Genomic DNA, 21,425 nt, shown 5'->3' with positions numbered 1-21,425 from the left:
CCAATACCTTTTGATTAGCCTTGTCTCATGCTTTCTTGCTTTGTGGTAAATCTTTGTTCTGTCTTCACTGAGATATTTGAATGCTAATCAATAAACATATCAATCCTAAAAAAAAAAGGATTCGTTTCTGCGCATTAGATTCTCTGTGTTCCAGGTTTCTCTTTCCACTGTCTGTTTTGTTTTCCATTTGGTTTTTCCATTTCACTCTTGTTTTTGCAGTACCGCTTCTTTCCTTTAAGGTTGGGGGCAGCACTGAGAGATCAGCAGAAATGTGCTGACATCATCTCCAAAGATCCAGTCATAGCTTGGATGGGCGTGAAGGGAAGGGTGGGGGACCAGGGAGGAGAGGAGGGAGAGAGATACACAGAGGATGGAAGAAGCGAGGAAGAGGAGGAGGGAGGAAAGCAGGAACTGGGCATCAAGAGAGAATACTGCAGCTCCCTCTCAGATTCTACACACACACACACACATACACACACACACACACCACGCACACACCGATGAACTGGATCATGAGGCTCTGAAGCACACGCCCACAACAGCAGCATCACTGTGCTGCACCACAGAGAGAGACCAGCCTATACTCCCATCTCTGACTCTCCCTCTTTCAGTCTCTGTTTGCCTCATTCTCTTTCACACACAAACACACACACACACACATAGAGGCAGACACGTGCTGCAGGGAAGATCTGAGTGTTGGGTCGCTGAGCATTCATATCCCCCTCCCCTTCTTCTTCTTTCTCACTCTCACTCTCTCTCCTCGTTCACCTTGTCTGTTCTGGCTGTATGGTTTATCGTTGCGTCAGAGTCAAAGACAGCCAGCGAGAAGCATGCCGGGGGAGAGCACTCACAGATCCGTGCCCAGCGACAAGCATCCAGGGCAGGAACCTGAGGAAACAGGGCTCCCTGGACCAGGTAGGACCACTGGGCTTGAGCACTGGGAAAGGAGAGGGTTTCCATTGGTACTAATTAAGACAGAGACCAGGGCGTAATCGAGAAGAAAGGCTCAAGACTGTGTTGAGCAAGTAGTATTTAACAGATAGGATAGGAAGGATGGAAGAATTAGCAGGAAGAAAAGCAAAGGTAAAGGATTATTTGACAAGCACTAACTGCTCAAAAGTACCTGGGAGATCTCACTTTAGACCTGGGTGATTTCTGTGTGTCTGACATGTGCAGGCTGAGTAAGCTGTGATTCAGTTGCATGTTTGCTTCCTCGGTAAACTGCATGTTGCCTCTCCTTCCCCTTGCAGCTATTAGCAGCCTCCCAAGAGATTCCACCCCTAGACATCAACTCTTACCTCGTCTCCCTTTACTCCCCATTACAGAATCCAAATTAGCAATCTGTTCCTTTCAGCTACCAGAGTATTGTATGTACCGCCTAATTTCATTGTGTAACTGCCCCCACCCCCCCACCCCCCACCCCCCAAGCATCCAGCCTCAGTCCTTATCGGATTCCCAGTGCTCTTACCCCCACCCTAAATCTGGCCCCCGTAGTCTCTATCACTCCTCCCACTGCCCCATGTTCATGCCACATCCGCATCCCCATCAAGCTGTAAGTGCAGAGCAGTGTGGCGTAGCTCCTCCCTACCCCCAGCTTCAACAGGAACATGACACAGCAGCATGGCAGCACAGTTTAACACAAAAACACAACCTCACAGGTACAAGAGCTTTCATTATTTATGTGGTTTATTGTTTACTATATAAGATCATTAAATATGTTATTGATAACAAGAAGAAGTTGTAGTGAAGGTTTTACCTTAAACTTTTTAATCATTATATTGTATTATATTATATATTATATTGTTATATATTATAATTATAAATGACTTTGATCTTATTAGAGGATAGATAGATAGATAGATAGATAGATAGATAGATAGATAGATAGATAGATAGATAGATAGATAGATAGATAGATAGATAGATAGATAGAGAGAGAGAGAGAGAGAGAGAGAGAGAGAGAGAGAGAGAGAGAGACTCGCTCTTGGGGGTAGCAAATCCAGCGCTGCATCCACTGTGACGCAGCTTTAGTCTGCTCAACTGCGGCCTGTTCTTCATACAGCAAGCTAGGTGCTCAGATTAACTGCATTCCCTGAGACCAGGCTCCAAGGCCAGGCAGTCATATTATGTCACTGACTTATTTAGCAGCCTAGCCAAACAGTTTTTATGTACTTCCTATGATTGTCACTAAAGCACGATAGAGCATTTCTAGATGTGTTTTCAAGGTATATATTGCTTGATTTTCTTGAACTCAGATATGCTGTTGAAAACCAGTGCTATATTAGCTTTTGTCACCGTAGCATAGTGAGGTTTTGTTGAGCTCCTGCAGGAGAAGACAATCAGAATCAGCCTGTTTATGTTCCGTTGAGACTAGGCTGTGCTGTAGCAGAGGAGTTGCATTATGTATTGTGCATCTCTCTGACCTAACAGCAGCTTTTAGTCTATGTGGCGTGACTCAGCACACACACAAACACACCTTCATCTTAATATTGGAGCAGTGATCGGGAAGAGCTTCTAAGTGCTGAAGCTTGCATCTGCCACCTCCCCAGGGAGGGCAGGACAGTAGCGAGGGAGGAGAAGCAAAGAGCATGTGCTTAGTTACTACTACGCCCTGCTAGATACGTCTGCGTACAAAGCAGAGCCAAAGCGAGGATCATAGGAAAAGGCTAAGGGGTAATATAAGGGAGTGATAGAAAGAATGAGCTACATAACAGTAAGTGAATGTGATATCTATGCTCCATGGAGAACAAAACACGTGCATGTGTCAGTGAGGGTGTATATGTGGCTGGCACTGAGCTGAGCCACTTGTGTGTTGTAATGACCAATCAGCATGTGAATTGAGGTCACCCTACAAATGGCCCAGTTAAATGAGGGTTCTGTTCTCGGTGTGTGGATGACAAAGAGCTTAGAGCATATCTTCTGAGGGATATTTTGAAAAAAAGTACAATTTTGCATTGTAGTAATCAAAGAACATCAAAGAACTGATTTAAGATGACAAATAGAATTTTAAATTTTTTTATCTTCTTGCTTTTTACTTTCTTACTCATACCCAAGACTTCCTCTACTCCCTGTTGATTCATTTCCTTCATTCAGCCTGACATTTCATCTCAGTGATTTCTCCATTCCCAATGACAGGTGAGAACACAAGATGATAGCAAGGTCTAGAAGGACAAGAGGACAGAGAACGCTGTAATAGAATAACAGCTTATTTTGCCTCTGGCTAATTGTGCTAATTGTGAAAGAGACGTGCAGAGGTAAAGATTCTTGTGTATGTGAAGAAACATTGTTTCTGACTTCCATCTATATAGACCAAGCTTTTGGAGGATTGCCGCAAGCATTACAAAAATAATAATAATAAATACATTAAAACTGTCTCGTTTTAAGTCCCAGTACTCTTTTTTTTTCTACTTAAAGCCATTTGCTGTGTCATGAGAGCTGAGGGGTATTTGTTTACTGACTGGCATTTTGGTGTAATTTTCTTTTGCTCTTTCTGAACTAATGTGTGGGCTAAGATAAGTGAAACTCAAACACAGAAATCTAAAGTCTAATATTATACAATAAAAGAGGCATGACTTTCCACATCACGTCTAGTGCCGTGGTACTAAGGTGATTTAGTCAGCTTGCTTATATGATATCTTTGTTAATTCCTCAAATGTATTAATATTTGAACTCTTAACCTCCTAGGACCTGGCGTCCACATATGTGGACATCACATTTTGGGTTATTTAGACCAAAATACTAAATTTTGCTCAACAAGGGTCTGATATCCACTTATGAGGACATTATACTGCTACTACTGTGCTATTGAAATTTTAAACGAATATCCTTATATGCTCTCATTATTTTTAGAAACAAAAATCAGGTAAAAAAAAATCTGGTAATTCTTTGTTCTTACACTCATCTGGCCCCAATATGCCCAAATATCAAAGAGAAATCAAAAATGCCGTGGAAGACTACGGGTCTTAGGAGGTTAATATTTGTTTTGATCTTTTTTTCTTTTTTTCTTTTACTGATGAAGTTGTTTTATTTTCATTTCTCTTTTTCAGACATGACCAGACACCCATCTACTGACTCCACACCAAGTGACAGTGGTTCATCCCCGAGTGACAGTGGTTCTAGTCCCTCTCCCAGTACTCCACAAAAGCTGCTCCCAGCATGCACTTCTCCATTTGGACCACGACTATTTCATGTGTCCCCTAGCTCTTCTGGTACTCCAAGACCTCAACCTGAAGGCTCTGATCATCGCAACAACAGCACACCCAGACTGTCTGGAAAATTAGGTGGCCATGGACCATGTGGCCGCCATGTCCCTGTTAAGATGGAGCGAATCAAGGTGCGTGTGTTGTGTGTGTGTGTGCATGTATGTGTGTTTGATCATGTTGTAGCTTCATAGCACTTAGGATACCATTATGAACATTTGTAATTGTGTATGTACAATGTTTTATTTCTAGGTCCTAACTGGTTCTGAGGTGGAGAGTGACTACCAGGAGCCACAAACTATTGATACAAGGGTGGTGATGGGTGAAGAAACACTGCTGAAAACAACAGAGATCAAGAAAGGGAATCCCTTTACTGCCCCAAGTGATCAGGCTGTACCTTTACCAGATATTCAAAGCTTTTCAGATCCTCAGGCACAGGCAAAAGAGACTCAGTTGGAAACAAGAAAAGAGGAAAATCAATCCCCCAAACAGGAGGCTCAGCAAAAAGACCGTGCAGACCCCTCAGCGACTCTCCCTATGCCTTTTCACAACCCCCTGCTCCCTCCCTCTACCTCCCTAGGGTCACTCATGACAGATGACAGCTTGACGGAGAAAAAAGAAGAGTGTCAAAGCCTCTCTCAAGATGAAGTGCCTTCCCACTCTTTTTCTGAGCCTGCCTGTCCAGTTGCTTTGTCCTTTTCTGAGCCAGTCTGTGCTGTTGACCCACTACGAGTGGGTGTCCCCTCATCTCTTGACCCTGACCTTTACTACACTGCTCCTTCTACCCCAATTAAAATGGCATCTCGCTCTTCACACCTGAAACATCATTCATATCCTGGCTCCCCTGTCTCTCCACTGTCCCCTGGTTCTCCCTCTGACAGTGAGGACCTCTGTTCCCCTCTCACTTCTCCTTCTGGCTCTTACATCACAGCAGAGGGAGGCAGCTGGACCTCCTCTTACACATCTTCCACCTCCCCCTCCACATCTCCAAATCCACTCCTCACAGAAGAAACACAGGAGGCTCCTGCTTGTTTTGTGGGGTCCTTGTCTGAAATTGGAGATGAAGTTGGGGAGGAAAAGGGAAGAATAGTTCCAGAACGCGAGGAAGAAAGGGCAGGGGACTTCTGTCTGTACCATGAGGGGGATCTTGTTATGAATTCCCCAATAGGCATAACAGACACAGTCATCGTTGAGGAGGAAGAAATTTTAAAAGGGGACGAGGTCAGTGTTTCTAGAGAAAGTTGTCGCCCCTGCTGGGTAACTGAGGACACATCCCCTCTGAGGAGCAGTAGCAGTAGTGACTCCCAGGAGGATGGAGGAGGTTATGAAAGTTCACTCTGCCCTCTAGATGAGGACAGTATAGAAAGAGCTGAGTCGTCTAGACCTATCCAGTCGGGACTGAGACTGCAGCTTGAGGCATGCGTATCAGAGGAACATTATGGACAGATGGATGTCCACCAAGAGCCTCCTTCAACCGCCTTGACTCCTGACACAGAAAACATGACCATGGCCTCATCAAGCCTTAGCCCTGACTCACCTGTCCTCTCCCTGGATGCCTTCTTTCCTGGAGCATTTGATAGGCTTGGTCCCAGTTCCTTCATACTATCCCAGGCAGCCTGTGCTGATGATATACCAGAGGAGGAGAGGATGATCCCTGCCTCCCTCATCTCCTTTCCCCTTCACACCAGCCTTATCTTTAAGGCCGATTCAATGGAAATCACCCTCTTCCCCACTGAAGAAGAGAATGAAATAGAAGTTAATGACAGAAACGAAGAAAAGGACGTTGATGCCTATGCAGCGGGAGAAGAGGAGGCAGATGTAGAAGATGACGATGAAGACGAAGAGGATGACGATTATGATTATGATGATGATTTTGATGGTAATGCTAATGGTGCTGTCAGCTGTGATGAATATGAGAAAACTAATAAAGATGATAGCAGTGATAACCGTAAAGAGTCAGGCGAGGAAGCTAAGGTGGAAGTGAAAGTGGTAGAAGAGGACGAAGAGGAGGAGGAGGAAGAAGAAGAAGATGAGGACGACGATGATGAATGTCATAGCAGAGCAGTGGAGGATCCCACAGATGAGGATAGCTCAGCATCCTTCCTTCATTCGCTTTCAGAAACTTCTCTTAATGAGGGGTTGGATGAGTCTTTTTGTTTCCAAGACGATACAGAGGAGTCATCAGATTCTGCCTCCTACAACGGGGAGGAAGACGAACGTCTGTACAGCACTGAGAGGCATGCACAATCATTAGAACCCACATCAGCAGATGGACCTGATCCAGGTCAAATACAATCAGAACCTGAACGGGCAACTATCAGTGACACAGTACAAAATGAACCTTTGCCCTCACAGCAGAGCGTGGATAAACTAGTGGATCGCTGCAAAACCACCTGTCTGTCTGAAGCCACTGCCCACCCTAAAGGAAACAATGTCGATCCCAGTCCTGTGGATGCATGTAAAATCCCTGTGACCCAATCAGACCCTGAACTAGAATCTACCAGCGAAACAGGTCAGGCAAAACATTTCCTTGTACAAGCAAGCACAGACAAACCACTGGATCACCAGAAACTATCCTGTCCTGCAGAAGCGAATTCTTCTCTGTCAGACTCCTCTGACGACCCAAATAAGAGTGCAAATGAGAGTGAAATGACTTATCTTGATTTTTTCTCCGATCCTCTTGAGGGGCCTAAGCCCAGTCCCTTTTTTAACCCTTCCTCCACTCCTGATACCAGCCATGTGTCACCTTCTTTTGCAACAGAGTCCCACGTGTCCCACATTCCTTCCTCTGCTACTTCTGTGCAGGAAACAACAGACCAGAACATTTCAGTTTTTCCAGAAGAAGATCACCAGGGCAAAGATGTTGATTTCAAATTGCCCAGTAATAGTGGCACAGTGGAAAAAGAACCAGAAAGAGACTCTTTGAAATTGCACAGTGATAACTCAGTAACTGAGCCCATAAATGGGCCAGAAAGAGATTCTTTCAAATTGCTCATCAGGCCTCGCCACTATCACTCTGAAAGCCAAAGGACTGTGGGAGCAAGTAGACGTGTGTTGTCAAAGTCTTTCTGCAGTAAATATGATGTGCCTGTAGGGGCAGAGGCCATGTGCAGATCCAGTATTCACAGTGAGTCTGATATTGACCTTGACCAGAAGAATGGGAATGCGTCAGCAGAGTCAGTGAGTGTGGAGTGTAGAATCAGTGATTCTGGTCCTTCTCTGAACAATGTCATTGCTACTAATGACTTGAATAAAGGTGTTCCTCTTCTATCTTGTCCTAAAGACCCTAGTCCCAATCCCAGTAATATCCCTGTTTCGGCCTCTCCAGAAGTCATCTCAGAACTAGCTGACAATCTGGCCCTAACACCTGAACACTGCCCTGGTGACTCTTCCCAGGAGAACCTAAGGGAAAACACCCTTAGTACTGATGAGGGAGTACTGGGAGCTGTTGGTTCCCCACACTCACCTTTTGCCATCTCTCCGAAAAGGGAAAATTCAGAAACGGACACAAGCAGAGAGATGGGTTCTGTAGCAGGGGCATGGTGTGACACCAGGGTGGGAATGGGGTTCAGTCTTGGATTAGGAGCAGAGGCTGAGTTTGGTGTCTGGGGAGCAGGGGAATCTCTATCATTGTCTCTGGGGAAGAGGTACGAGTTAGAGGCGGAAAGTCTGCTCATGTGTGATGCAGAAGGCCAAAGCAAGCAGACGGCCATGGTTTCTAACATGAGCAGTGAAGAATGCAAAAATTATGATAATGTTCTCGGGTCTATGCTAGATGAAGACGATAACAACAGTTTGCATGGAGAGAAGCGCCAAACGGATACCGAAGAACTGGTTGGAGAGGGAGTTTCTGAGTCCAACTTGGCACGCTGTAAGTCCACTGAGGAGATTTCAGTAGAAGGAGGGGGAGAAGACGGGAACGCCAGCTTCCTGGAGGATGATATCAGTAATCTAAATCCACACAATGACGGCGATAACACAGAAACACAAATACAAAACACTTGGAAGAATTGTAACAATAACAGTGAGTCTGCATTTGGCTCTGCGCATGGGAGTCTCAATCCTCTGTCAGAGGAAGTCAGACACCAGAGTGTGAGTGTCAGTGTTAGAGACTCTGTCTCTAATATTCCACTTGAGGAGATGCCACCTCAGGTTTCGGACATGATTCCTGATAGAGACAGGAAATCAACAGATAGTTTAATAAACCAGACACCAGAAACAACACAGACACCATTCCCCGAGAAAGGTGGCTCCAGCATCTCAGTGCCATTAACTGAAACTCACTTAGATGCAGCTGCAACAAACAAACACTTTGATTTAAAAAATGAAACCAACTTAAGAAGTCATACAGGCCCAGAGTGTCAGACAATCACTCCAGAGAGTGACACATCATTTTCTTTGGTACAGGGATCCTTTGGATCATTCACTCCTAAATGCAAATCCGATGATTCCAAACCAAGTAAAGCTTGTCAAGAAAAGGCCAATACTGGTTCTTTGTCAGAAACAGAGATAATGGAGTCTCAGACAGAAAGCCAAAGAAAATGTGATGGCAGTCCCCTCATGGACAAAGTTGTCGATGAACCAAAGACTAAAGATGCCTTTAGAGAACAACAGCATGTTGTTTATAACTCAGGGGAAGACAATGAAGAAGACAAAGTGGAAGAGAAAGCAAAAGAGAGAGGTGCAAAAAAAGATAAGAAGAAGAAACAGGAAAGGAAATCCCGTTCTGCACAAAATGACTCAGAGCACTTTCCCTGTGACAGCCCCAAGGAGGGACATTGCACAGATACATCATTTGATGCAAAGAAAGGAAGGAGAGGAAGGCAGAAACAGAGGGCACCTCTGACAGACAGTCAAGGTGCCTCTAGCCCTGAATCTGTTGTTGATCCAGAGAAACCTGCTGTTCCTTTAAATAACACACCAGGGGTACGGTCAAAGGGGAATGCAGAAACATCCAAATCTAAGACAGGACATAATGCAAGCAACAAGTTTTCATCACTGGATTGTCAACAGAAGACGCCTGGGACAGACAAGGTTGAATCTGGTTCACAGCTCCAGGTAGAAAACAATCCGAGTCCTGATGTCTCTACCACACACACAACAGACAACCTAAATATTGTTGTGGCGATGAACCAAGACGTACAGCAGGAAGTTCTTGATAATAGACCGCTACCTGATAACCAGAGAGGAGTTACAGTGGACATTAATGATAACAACATAGATATTACCCACAATACCATACCTTACTCTCTGAATCCACATTGCTACTCAGCATCTCCTGTTTCCTCTTCCTCTTCCTCCTGCTCTCTACCTTGTGCCTCAACAGACCCAGAGCATGATCTTTCCACACCAGTGCAGGAATCCCAACCTGACCTCTCAGCCCAACAACGGCAAGAGCCTTCACTGTTCACGTGCCGCACCACCCCTGTCCGCTTGTCAACCTCTCCTACAACACAGAACACCCCTGATTCCCAGTTCCTTCCTACCACTAACCTCCAAGAGATCACTGATGTCCTCAGTACATCAACTGTGTCTGCCACAACTGTCTCTTCACCCTTATTCGCCACTGCCATGCCATTAAGTCTGTTTCAGTCTGCCCAGGAGTCATCTTTACCCGAGCTGGGGAATTTAGATGCAGTCTGTATTCCAGACTCTAGTTTCCATCCCCAGTCTCAGTCATACTCCCAGTCTCATGCTAACGCAAGAGTACAGTCTCACAAACAAGTCAGTCAAGGGCACACATGGAGCACACAAGACAGGTGCAAAGGTGAGTAAAGTCATGATTACCTCAAACCAAACATTCCCTCTCTAATCCAAACATTTGAGTTAGCCAGTTTGTCAAAGAAAAGGTAAACACTTTCTAACACTGTTATCATAAAAGCTGTGATAATCATTGTGTGTTTTGTAAGGTCCTAGTTTGGCTGAGGAAGAGACAGACAGTGAGGGCGATGGAGGTAAAACATCCCAGCCCAAAGGAGTTCAAGGAAGCAGAAATGGATCACTACAGAAAAACTCCGGTTCAGCCAATCAAAGGGAAATCCAGCCCTTCTCTACCCACCAACTTACAGGCAGGCGGCCCAGCTGTCCTATGAAACACAGCCACAACATTTGTGAAGAGACTGACCTATCATTCCAGAGCAATTGTAAGTGGTTTGATACCTCCTCTGGGGCACTGAAATCCCCCAAAATTTCTTTAGCTATGTGTTATACAACCAACCCTTCTCTCTTTCTCTTTCTCTTTGATTCTCTCTTTTAGGTTATGCAACACAATAACGCTCTCTCCATCTTACATTTATAAGTTTACTGACAGAGAGGATATTTTAAACTGTTCCAAAGTTTGTAACCTAAATTATGGATGAAGTGTTATTACCCAGCAAGGAAAGTGCACTTATCAATGTGTGCCAGCATTCTGTCATTTTCATGTTTATTCAGGCTGGAGTTGAGCACACTGATACGTTGTGTTACATACTATTGTGAAGCCACATTGCAAAAGACGTGAATATCACATAGTGATTTTTTATTATATTTTTAATCAACATAAGCTAATTAAAGTCTCTGGTACTGATTAGATATCAGATATACACTATTCATGTACATAATTGGTACATAATTAATCTATCTATCATTAAAATAGGCTAATTATGTACTAATTAGGAAGATCATTAGATAGATAGACAAATTATTTTTACTCTAGTTTTCCTATGGACTTATTTTATATATGTGTGCTTTGAATTTGTTTTTGTGAAGGTTCAGTGCTGGCTTCATGTAATGAGTCTGAGAGTGAGGGTTCAGTTCCTGAGCTGGAAGAACTGGAGCCACTGAGACCATCAGAGCCACAGGTGAGTTTGTCTATGGGATTTTAAAGGTGACCATCTTTCCATATATATGTATATATATGTATATATTTTTTTTACACAACGTACTTCTGGCCAAGCATGTTGTTTAACATGTTGTTCAACTAGCATTGCATTTTAAGCTAATAAACTCTAATATTCATCAGATGTTAGCCTTTTTGCTATTTAGCCAGTAGCAGTGGCAGCCCTGATTTCCTGCTACTCTTTAAGGCAAACTTTAATCAAAATGTTGCTGCTATTGCAAAAAGCAAAAAAACTAAACAAAACAGAAGCATCATGAGTTATATTTTGGTATATTAGCATAAACATGTTAGCAAAATTTGCATATTAAAAGCATGATGGATTATTTCATAAACTTAACTGTTTTTTTTTCTAGTCTATCTCCTCTGCAGATGAAGGGTTAAACAGACCAAAGCAGAGCCGCAGTGAAAAGAAGGCCCGCAAGGTTGGACTACTATATGCTACTACATAAACTTATAAAGTGGTCAAATATAATATTAAAAGTGATACGATTCTTTTTCTTTCATTTCAGTCCATAATTCTCGTTTTCTCTATTGTGCATTTAGGCCATGTCTAAGCTGGGTTTGAAGCCAGTCCATGGTGTGACCAGAATCACTATTAGGAAGTCCAAGAGCATCTTGTTTGTCATCAGCAGACCAGATGTATTCAAAAGCCCCGTATCAGACATTTATATTGTGTTCGGAGAGGCAAAGGTGAGTACTGTTTGTCTATTTGGTTACTCAAGTTTCAGCTTTCAGTTTTAGCTTACTTATTCGGTCCTTTTCTCTCCTCAGATTGAGGACCTGTCTCAGCAGGCTCACAAAGCAGCCGCAGAGAAATTCAAGGTGCCTGTGACCTCTTCTCCCTTAGCCCCACCTGTCCCACCCAGCCTCACCATCAAGGAGGAGAGTGAAGAGGAAGAAGAAGAGGTATTTTCTGAACTATTGTTTCTGAATACCTATTTCAACAACCGTTAAAACGTATGTTCTGAAATCTCTCTTTATCCTTGCTTCTTTCTTTCTTTCTATACATCAGGTGGATGAGGGAGGCCTTGAGCAGAGAGACATTGAGCTGGTGATGGCTCAGGCCAATGTGTCACGAGCCAAAGCCGTCCGTGCGCTGAAACACAACAAGAATGACATTGTGAATGCTATCATGGTGAGAAACGATGAGGCTGAAGGCGGGAAAGAGAGGGGAAGACAGAGAGTTTGGAGGGAGGGCAGATGGTGAATAAAATAATGAGTCACAGCCAGTGAGCAGGGAGGGGGTGAGATGAAAGAGCAGAGGACAAATGACAAGTAGAATTTCTCCCCAGTAACTGAATAACCTCCACTGTTCTGTAGGTCATCAGTACAGTCTCATGGCCACTAGATGGCAGCAAGTGCTCTGATAAGAACTGGAGCTGTTCAAGTGACGCAGATGTTTTGTTTCTTGATGCAGGATAAAATACTATTAAGATAACTGGGAAATGAAGCTCACATAATGAGTATCCCTTTTAATTATATACATAGAGAGATATGTTCCACAGTGGCACATGTTTTTCATTAGGTATAAGTAGGGATGGGTATTGATAAGATTTTCACGATTCCGATTCCATTTTCGATTCTGTTTAACGATTCGATTCTTTATCGATTCTCTTATCGATTCTTTTTTTAAAAAAAAGGAGAACACTACGGTCTAATAGCTTAGAACTTTGTTTTATATCTTCTCTTTGAACAAGATAGAAATTTAGGAGTAACATGGCCTTACAAACCCAACAGTGAGATCTTAAGAGATCCACAGCCTACAGCTCTTCAATGGGGTGTCACTGGGCCCCCAGGAGAAAAATAATTGTAAATGTAAAATAATAAAATAAATATTCTTCTGTAGCAATAACAAAGTATAACATAAATTATTCAGTAGCAATTACACAAGAATATCCAGTAATGTCCCTGCCTACAATTAAACACATTCACTTACTGAAAATCATCTGCTGTGGCAAATAGATGCAAGCCTTTGACCACAAACTTAGTCACTGCTCGGTGACATTCGTCTATCCTGGCCTGAAAGGAGACGCTACCGGTAGACTGCAGCGAGAACTGCCAGCATCTGAGCCAGACTCTGTCTCTCTCTCTCATCATGGTCACCTAAACGCACAGTAATGGCAGGTTTTGTAATAAGGCAGATCGCGCTAACATAATATGCACTGTTAGTTGATTATTTACCTGCCGCATTAACGGGAGAGGACGTGCAAACGTTACCGCTGCTGCTGGGTTGAGATTCACGAGTCCGGAGCGGAATTAAAAACACGACATTCATTTAAGGTTATCGCGTGTTTTGTGAGCAAATGCTTTTGCATATTCGTAGTGTTTCCTTCCTTAAATGAAATATCTACTTTACAAGTATTGCAAGTTGCCCTGTTGTCATCCGTTCTCGTAAAGTATAACCAAAGTTTTGAGCGTTTGAGCCGCTTACGCGCCATGTTTCCTGCCAGGTAAATGACGCTCCGCAACGTGGTGACGTCATTCGGGGCGACTGGAATCGATAAGGGAATCGTTTGCAAAAATGGCAAACAATTCCAAGGAATTGAAACAGTGGGAACCGGTTCTCAACAAGAACCGGTTTTCGATACCCATCCCTAGGTATAAGTGAAGATAGTATTTTTGTTGTTTTAATTGATCTTGAATTCAATTTTCCACCTTTTCTCTTTCTCACCTTCACTTTTCTCCCCTGCATTTTCATAGGAGCTGACCATGTGAGCGGTGAAGACGATTCAACTCCTGACTCCTTTATTCCAGCCTATAAAGCCTAAACACCTGACTCTTCTATATCGCTGCTACTATATGTTGCATCCCCAATATCTGCTAAATAAAGTCTGTTCCAACGTGGGCTCTGACTGGACCCTGAAACTGATCTTACTGAAAAGATTAGTCTTTCACATTCATTAAATCAAAAATGCTATATTGATCCTTTACGCCAACTTTCACTTCAGGAGAAGCTGAAGATATTTAAATGAAAGAAGAGGAGAAATGTTTCTGAATGGTTATCGGAAGCAAAATCTGTGCTATTCAATTCCATGCTAGAGTCACGTCCTTAATTTGTTGGACAAAAACATAATTCTTGCAGTTTTGCATCTGTACACCACCACAGGGGATTTTAAATCAAACAATTTTAAATACCATGTTTGAAAAGCTCAAAAATAATTAGAAAAATCGAGTGGAAAACAGTTTCATAGCCAGTTGAGGCTCAGTCTCTTGTAATTTCATTACAATCGAAGCAGGAATGAAGCAGTGTTTTATAGCATTTTACTGTAATTTAAAAATATAAAGGTCGTCAGTCGGCTGAAATACCAAATCCACCAAGTGACTAAATCAACAATTTGTTAGATTATTAAAAAGAAAGAATGTGCTGACCAGCTAAGCAACAGCAAAGGGTCTGACAGATCACAGACGACAAGTAAAGTGAATGATCGCAGAATTATTTCCATGGTTAAGAAAACCCACTTCACAGAATTTAACTAAGGCAAGAATTATATTGAAAGGGTTTATTGCCAAAGTCTACAATCAAGAGATGCCGTCACAAATACAGAAAATATGAATACAGACATTTTACAACAAGGTGCAAAAGACCAGTTACAAGCAAGAACGAGAAATCCAAATTAGACTTTTCCAGAAAACAGATGGAAGAGGATTCATTAGCTGGGCCCACATCCTCAGTTTAGGTTTTGCAGCGTTTTTTAGTAGATAAAGGCGAATAAAGGCCCATGAACTAATGAAAAGTGAAGAAGTGAAGGGATTGAAAAAAGGGCAAGGAGGGTGGGGCACGGAAATAAGAACGAACAGCCCTTAAAACTGGGGGTGTCATATATAGATAAGACCCAGAAGGGGCATGTTTGGAGTCGTGGTCCTGCTCCTAGAATTCAGATATTTTATCTCCAATATATAGTACTAGAATGGTGGAAGAAATGATGGAAGAAATAAGTATGAAGTAGGAAAGAAACAGCTCATGATCCAAAGCATACCACATCATCTGTCAAATATGGATATAATGCCTGTTTATTGATGATGTGACTGCTGATAGAAGCAGCAGGATGAACTGTGCAGTGTACAGGGCTGTACTCTGACTGACCCAGACAAAGCAATTAGGTAAGAAGCCGAAGCAAACAGCAAAGGCAGCCCAAGAAGCAAACAAATGGGATGTTCTGTAAAAAGTCAGTTGCCTAATCTTAGTTCAGCAGAGCAGCCTTTCAGTTATTGAAGATAAAACTTAATGCAGAAAGACCCACAAAGAAGCAGCGATTGAAGGTGGTTGCAGTAAAGGCTCAGAAGTACAGAGCATTTATTGACTTTCATTTGGTCTAGATATCAGGCAGTCATTGAGTGCAAACAATATTTATCCAAATATTAAAAACCATGTTAATGTTAACTGATTTGAGCCTATGAAAATGAATGAGGTGGATGTATAAAAATATCAGTAATTCCAAAATAGTTAATGCAGTTTTTTTCTAAAACCCCTTGAATTACAGCTGAAAGTCTGCACACATACATATTTATGATCAGTCAATTTCCAATGCGCTGTGGTCATGTACAAAGGCAAAACTGCAAAAACTGTCTTGTCTTGTGGCCTAACTGTGTGAGATAAATGAAGACTGTATAAAATATGCTTGGCACAATATATTGTATATCGATGACCTTTATTAAATTGGCCACAGGTTGTATCTTAAACAAACATTACAAGTAATTGTTTTAATGTTTTGGAAGGCAATCTTAAGTGTATGTGACCTAAACTGAAAAGTCACCCTCACAACTTACATATAACAATGTTACAAAAAAGAAAAAAAACAATCAGAGAGATGCCAATTGATTTCTTTTTTTATTGTACAAAAGTGGTTAAAATACAAGGCATAGATGTGGAAATGCTGGGTCTGTTTTGACAAGTAGAGGCAACAACACAATGACTGATCACTGGTTAATCATTTAAACTTAAATACAACTATAAAAAAATAAGGGAAAATAATACTATGTATATGTGTCACTGACACTAAAGTGCAGTGTTCTGTTGCATAACATTTTCAGTACAAATATCTACTTGCTAGTGTGGGTGATCTACCTACATTTGACATTTACTGGGTGCTTTGTTAAAAAAAAAAAAAAAAGCCTGCACACTGATCCAGATGAATCATCAAATTACAAGGACTGACCACTGTTAATAAGTATTGCCTGTTCCTTTGACTGAATTAACTCCCACATGTAAAAGCAGCATCAAAAGCAGATGTGAAGGACAGTATGTCTGTTTCAGTCTGTGATCGTATTAAAAGGAAAATGATGCCATGGGGGGGGGGGGGGGGGGGGGGAACCCCCAACAACTATAAAATAAGATTAGTCGCCATGGTCAAACATCAAACAGTGGTAAATCTTTCATTATGAACACACACAGTTCCTTCCAAAATATAAACATAGGACTTAAAGCCTGAGTGCTTTGTATCATCAAAATTCATCCAAAATTGTAGTACAGCAAAAAGTGGTTATCACCTCAATGTTCTCCACAGCAGTTCGAGCAGGCAACTTCTCTTCTGGAAAACTGAATAAATGCCTTTTCTGGCCCGAGTCAGGCCAAGAGATCAATATCTCTTTAAGAGCTGCTTTTGGCTGGGAGGACATTATTCTCAAAGTGTCCCTGGTTGGTGATGTTCCCTGCTGGGTAGTATCTGGCCACCACAAAGGAAGAACCATCTGATGCAATGGCCTTACCGACACCCAGCTGTTTAGTGCTCTTCCACACCATTGCTGTGAAATGGCCTAAGCGACATATAAAAGGAGAAATGATGAATAGAAAGAAATTAGAAAGCCAAAATCTGGACCACGTAAGAGAGCGAGAAACGTGCTTTTACTGTAGTGAACAGTTGAGGGTGAGTTCACACACTCTTCAGTTTATCCAAATATTTGCAGACACAGGAATTTTAATTCCTCTCATGCATCGCTTCGAAATCTCTCCTCTTGCCTTGACCGCTTTAGTCATTTCTTAAGGGAACTTTGCATGACTCAGTGTGAATCACTGTGATGACCTACTAGTGATCTGCTTCATGTGTGATTAAGTTACACCAGCTCATGCACACTGGTGTCTGAGGCTATGGGAAACCATCTGGAGGAATTAAGGCACAGTGGATGTGACATGCAGGGTTAGAAGTGATGCATAGGATTGTAATTTCCCCTCAGTTTCCCCTTGGCTGGTCACAGTCAAGCAGTCGCACATTGTCTGAGGTGTGACATCAGCACAAGAATAACAACAACCTTCTCCATGCCTGAATAAATGTGACACTGAGAGGGAGAAACTGACATCGAGTAAACAAAAAAAACAACAAAGAAACAGAGAAAACAACGAACTGAAAAAAAAGAAGATGAAAAAAGACAGTTAGAGATAGATGTGCATGAATCTTACCGGTGCCAGAGGAGAAACCGGGACGGTTGAAGTTGTACTGTTTCACTTCATCATACCAGCGGTCTGCCACATCCTTACCTGCACATGCAAACAACTGGCTTGAACTTAAAGGAAAATCAAATTAGCCTTGTGTCACACAGTAAGCAGAAAGCACTCTACAAATCGCCCTTAAGCTCCTGCTTACAGTGCTGCACTTTTTGTCACGCTGTGCCTGACTGTGTGTGTATCTTGTGAAATACACCGGTCTGTGCTGACATATTTCTGCACTGAGTCATAGTATCTGAAGTGGAAGGGAAATGGATCCCAGCTGTTCACTTGCAGGGTTTGGCAGACACGACAAAGGATCTAATTTGGGCTTCACAGGCTAAAATAACGCATCTGTGGAAGAAGGTGTCTTATTAGAGTTTCCTGCCACATTCTCACAGAAACTTACATGTACAGGACATCTGAATTACTGTAAAGTTTAGACAAATTCAAATGCAGAAAATAACCTGTCTGGTCATACGAGGCCCAAGCCAGGTTTTCGCCACAGCTCCCTCTACTGGACTCCACACTGTGTTTTAGGATTCGTGTGCTGGCCAGACTTTCAGCATAACTGTAAATAGAGACAAAGGAAATTGTACAGTGTACTGCTTGAGTTAAATCCCATTTATACTTTGGGTGATGCATGTGTGGATGCACACTTTAAAAAGTCCAACTCTTCATCAGTAAATCGAAGAGCTAGGAAAAAAGGCAACTGGACTTCTTTAAGTTGTCGAAGAAATTTCACTTGTCATGTCAGAGACTTCTTCAGTTCTAAAAACAAACAGTGAACAGTCTCCAGATATTTTGGAGGTGGCCGTTGTCAAGCAAGGTGTGAGTGGGGGTTGAAGCACCTGGTAAGGGATCTCAAGACTGGAGTATCAGTCTCTTCCCAGGTGCTTCGACCCCCTCACTCAAAATATCTGCGATGCTCCAGTTTTTGCTTTAAAAACTGAAGGAGCCTGTTGGATGAAAGCTCTTAGATGAGAGGTCTTCTGCTTAAATAAGTCCAGTTGCTTTCTTTTTAAAAAGCTCATAGGACTACCTGGATGATTGGGAACTTATACAGACATATTTCATCAAGAGTAATTTCAAGAGCTTTCACATTTTTAAAGCTTGCTGCAATATCCTGCTCTCCACTTCTACAAGAAACAGAACAACCTTAAACCTGTGGCGCAGAAACAGAAACCATTTCCTCTGTAAACAATTTGGGTTAGCCCAACCCTTGGATCATTTCAAGGGGTCAAAATACATTTTCATAGACTAATTTGACGTTGTAAAGTCATAAAGTTAACTCACTACAACCATATAGGAGTAACTGCTGTCCTATGAACTTTGTAGTGATATCATTCAGGAGCAGTGTCCAGGATATTCTAATTTATAATCAATTCCAAGGTAGTTTCTACAGTTTTCACATGTTAGCATAACTGTTCATATAGGTGTGCAGTGGCCTGATTGACCCACACAATGTGCTGTGGATCCAGAATGCATGTTAAATTCTTCCTTATTGAGGTCATTTGGGGTTTTTCGATGAAAAGAAAAACATATGTTGTGGAAGCAGTGAGATCTGCAGTGAGATCTGTTACCCATTTTGGCTGAACTGTGCTTCAAACGTATAGTTTATTTATGTTTTTCATACACAAATCATGTCCAAGACACACAGCGTGTAAGAGCTGTGTGCCCAGTCAGTTTACACAAAGAGTGAGACAGACCCCATTGGTCGAGTTCCAGTGAACTGAGTTTTCCATGCAAGCATCAGATTATCTCAAAATTCCAATACTGATATTGGAATACTGATAGATATTACAGTTAAGTTTATACATGTCTTTTAAAATAATACTGTCATTTTAATTGTGCTTCAAATGTTCCTGTGAGGGATCACACAACTGAAGAGGTTTTTAGCTCCATGTTATTGTTGCTTTGCACCATCACACATGTTCAAGAAAATGGAGAAAGACTTTTATGACAGCTGCCTCGGCCCTTCCTGACAGCGGTGGACAAGCTGACATACTCGAGAGATTTAACTCTCTTGTGGAGCTTCTGTAAGAGTCTAGTGGAAATGAAGCTTTATTCAAACTTAATTTGAATAAAATGCTAATGCAGCTGCAATTAGTGACAACAAATTGTCAACAAAACCTGTAATCACAATGAAAACAAACCAAACACCCAAGATATATTTTTTTATAATTTGTGGTTATTGCATCTGACAGGCTACGCTGGAACTGTCACTGTTATCCAGAGCAGTTTGACAGTGACTAGTATGTGCAGTCCTTGCTAATTAGGTTTCTAATTTGATCTGTGTGTGCATTAACCCACCGGGCAGCCTCTTTGCTCAACTTGCTGCTCAACTTTAGCGGAGGAGCCTGGTGCTTCATCCTGTAGTCGTTGTGGCACCGCAGCACCTCCTCAGCAAACTGCTTTGAGGCTGGGAGACAAACAGGACAGACAGGAAGACTAAGTCAGCCTCTGACAGCATCTGACAAAACAGACGTAATGATGCAACATGAAGACTCGGGGAAGGTTGCAGAATACAAACTCAAGGTGAGACCTACAGCCTGAGTGACCTCAGACAGCAAGTACCAACTTGGTGACAGGTGATGAAGTAGAAAACGTCATCTGGATCAGCCCCCTCCCCCATACCACCACCATCACTGGTGCCTATCACTCATGGGGCTTTTCATGAGTCTCACAGTCTCTTGAGCACTCACACAATAGGCACATTGAAACAGCCCCACAGAAACAACAAGGCTGAGAGAAAGCATGCTGCACCACTATTAATCTTACCTTACAATTTAGTGCCATCAAAGAGGACAGTAAATTAATAACGGAAAAGTACATCGGACAGAAATTCGATTTAGACTTCTGTATGTGGTCTGTTCTAATTTTAAAAGAGCATTGCCCACAAATGCAGACAGTAAACAAACATGCTGGCTCTTGTACAGCTACATGGGGACAAAGTTCAGCCAACAATAAACATCAAAACCTTCAGGGTGTAATATCTGCTTACCTGATTTTCCCATGTTGCTGACACAGGAAGCCTTCAAGTAAGATCAGGAACAAGCTTAGAGCAAACTAGAAGCAGCCTCTCCTCTGTGCTGTTTTCAGACTCCACTCTCTCACTGTTACTTTCTCTTTCTTAAGTGCAGAGTAATGCTGCCACTCTGACAGTGCTTCTAATGCATTTATTTCTTGGTTTTTCCTGTCTCATTCTACCGTGAACTCACATAAACTATGCAGTCTTCCCCTTTAGCTCTATCGGGATGTAACAATTATTGCTCAACTCTTCCTCTTTTTCATTTGTCCCTCTTTTGGCTACACACCATACTATCTGCATGCCCTACTTCTTCCTTTCTGGCCTAGAGAAGCACACACCCAAGCAGGGGAGCCCCTGCAGTCACTGGTGACATCATCTCTATGAGACACATGCCCATATATGGCTCTGAACTCCTTATATTCAGGAAAACATTGCCCCTGGTAGCCCTGTACTTCTTTTCTTCTTTTCTCACAATCTACATGTTCATGATGAAGAATTAAGCTGAATAGTGTGCACTAAGGACAATAAATGTCTTTCACTTTCACTACTGGGAACTCGCTTTATACCCCCAGGATCAATATATTCCATTGTTATTCCCAGTGCACCCAAATGAAAATGAGCGATTCCTTAATTCCCTCCCTGGATTGAAATTAGTAACTGACAAATTTCCCCTTGAAACAAAGTGATTCAATATTCATCATGCTACAGAAAAGCTGCAGAGCTTCTGCTATGTTACCCACCACACTTTATCCATGTCTTCTACCAAAGATATTTGTCATTTCAAAATAAATAATAAAAGCAGGGCTGGCTCGCAGCAAAACCTCACATAGAATTACCTCATATTTTATCACACATCTGTCTGACTGCTTTGGAAATCGTGTCTGGAGTATTTTCTTCATG

General features: G+C 42.3%; 2 protein-coding genes across 2 annotated transcripts; one reads left to right on the top strand and one right to left on the bottom strand.

The window, feature by feature from the left end:
* The first annotated feature begins 330 nt into the window (after positions 1-330).
* On the top strand, positions 331-16,224 carry nacad (NAC alpha domain containing). The gene is made up of 10 exons (XM_085177022.1): positions 331-915; positions 4,047-4,333; positions 4,452-9,966; positions 10,109-10,342; positions 10,947-11,038; positions 11,430-11,498; positions 11,620-11,766; positions 11,848-11,982; positions 12,089-12,211; positions 13,777-16,224. Exons 1-10 carry the CDS (start codon positions 831-833, stop codon positions 13,789-13,791), a joined length of 6,702 nt encoding a protein of 2,233 aa, XP_085033148.1. The 5' UTR covers positions 331-830; the 3' UTR covers positions 13,792-16,224.
* On the bottom strand, positions 16,175-20,896 carry glipr2l (GLI pathogenesis-related 2, like). The gene is made up of 5 exons (XM_085177030.1): positions 20,499-20,896; positions 19,808-19,916; positions 17,962-18,065; positions 17,471-17,548; positions 16,175-16,830 (listed from the first exon to the last, which is right to left on the bottom strand). The coding sequence occupies exons 1-5, from the start codon at positions 20,509-20,511 to the stop codon at positions 16,664-16,666; spliced, it is 471 nt and encodes a 156-aa protein (XP_085033156.1). The 5' UTR covers positions 20,512-20,896; the 3' UTR covers positions 16,175-16,663.
* Between the last annotated feature and the right edge of the window lie 529 nt (positions 20,897-21,425).

The sequence above is a fragment of the Neolamprologus multifasciatus genome, chromosome 11 (assembly GCF_963576455.1).
Source record: "Neolamprologus multifasciatus chromosome 11, fNeoMul1.2, whole genome shotgun sequence".
NCBI classification, from domain to species: Eukaryota; Metazoa; Chordata; class Actinopteri; order Cichliformes; family Cichlidae; genus Neolamprologus; species Neolamprologus multifasciatus.
Note: the sequence above shows the minus strand (reverse complement) of the source record. Positions and strands in the feature narration are given on the sequence as shown.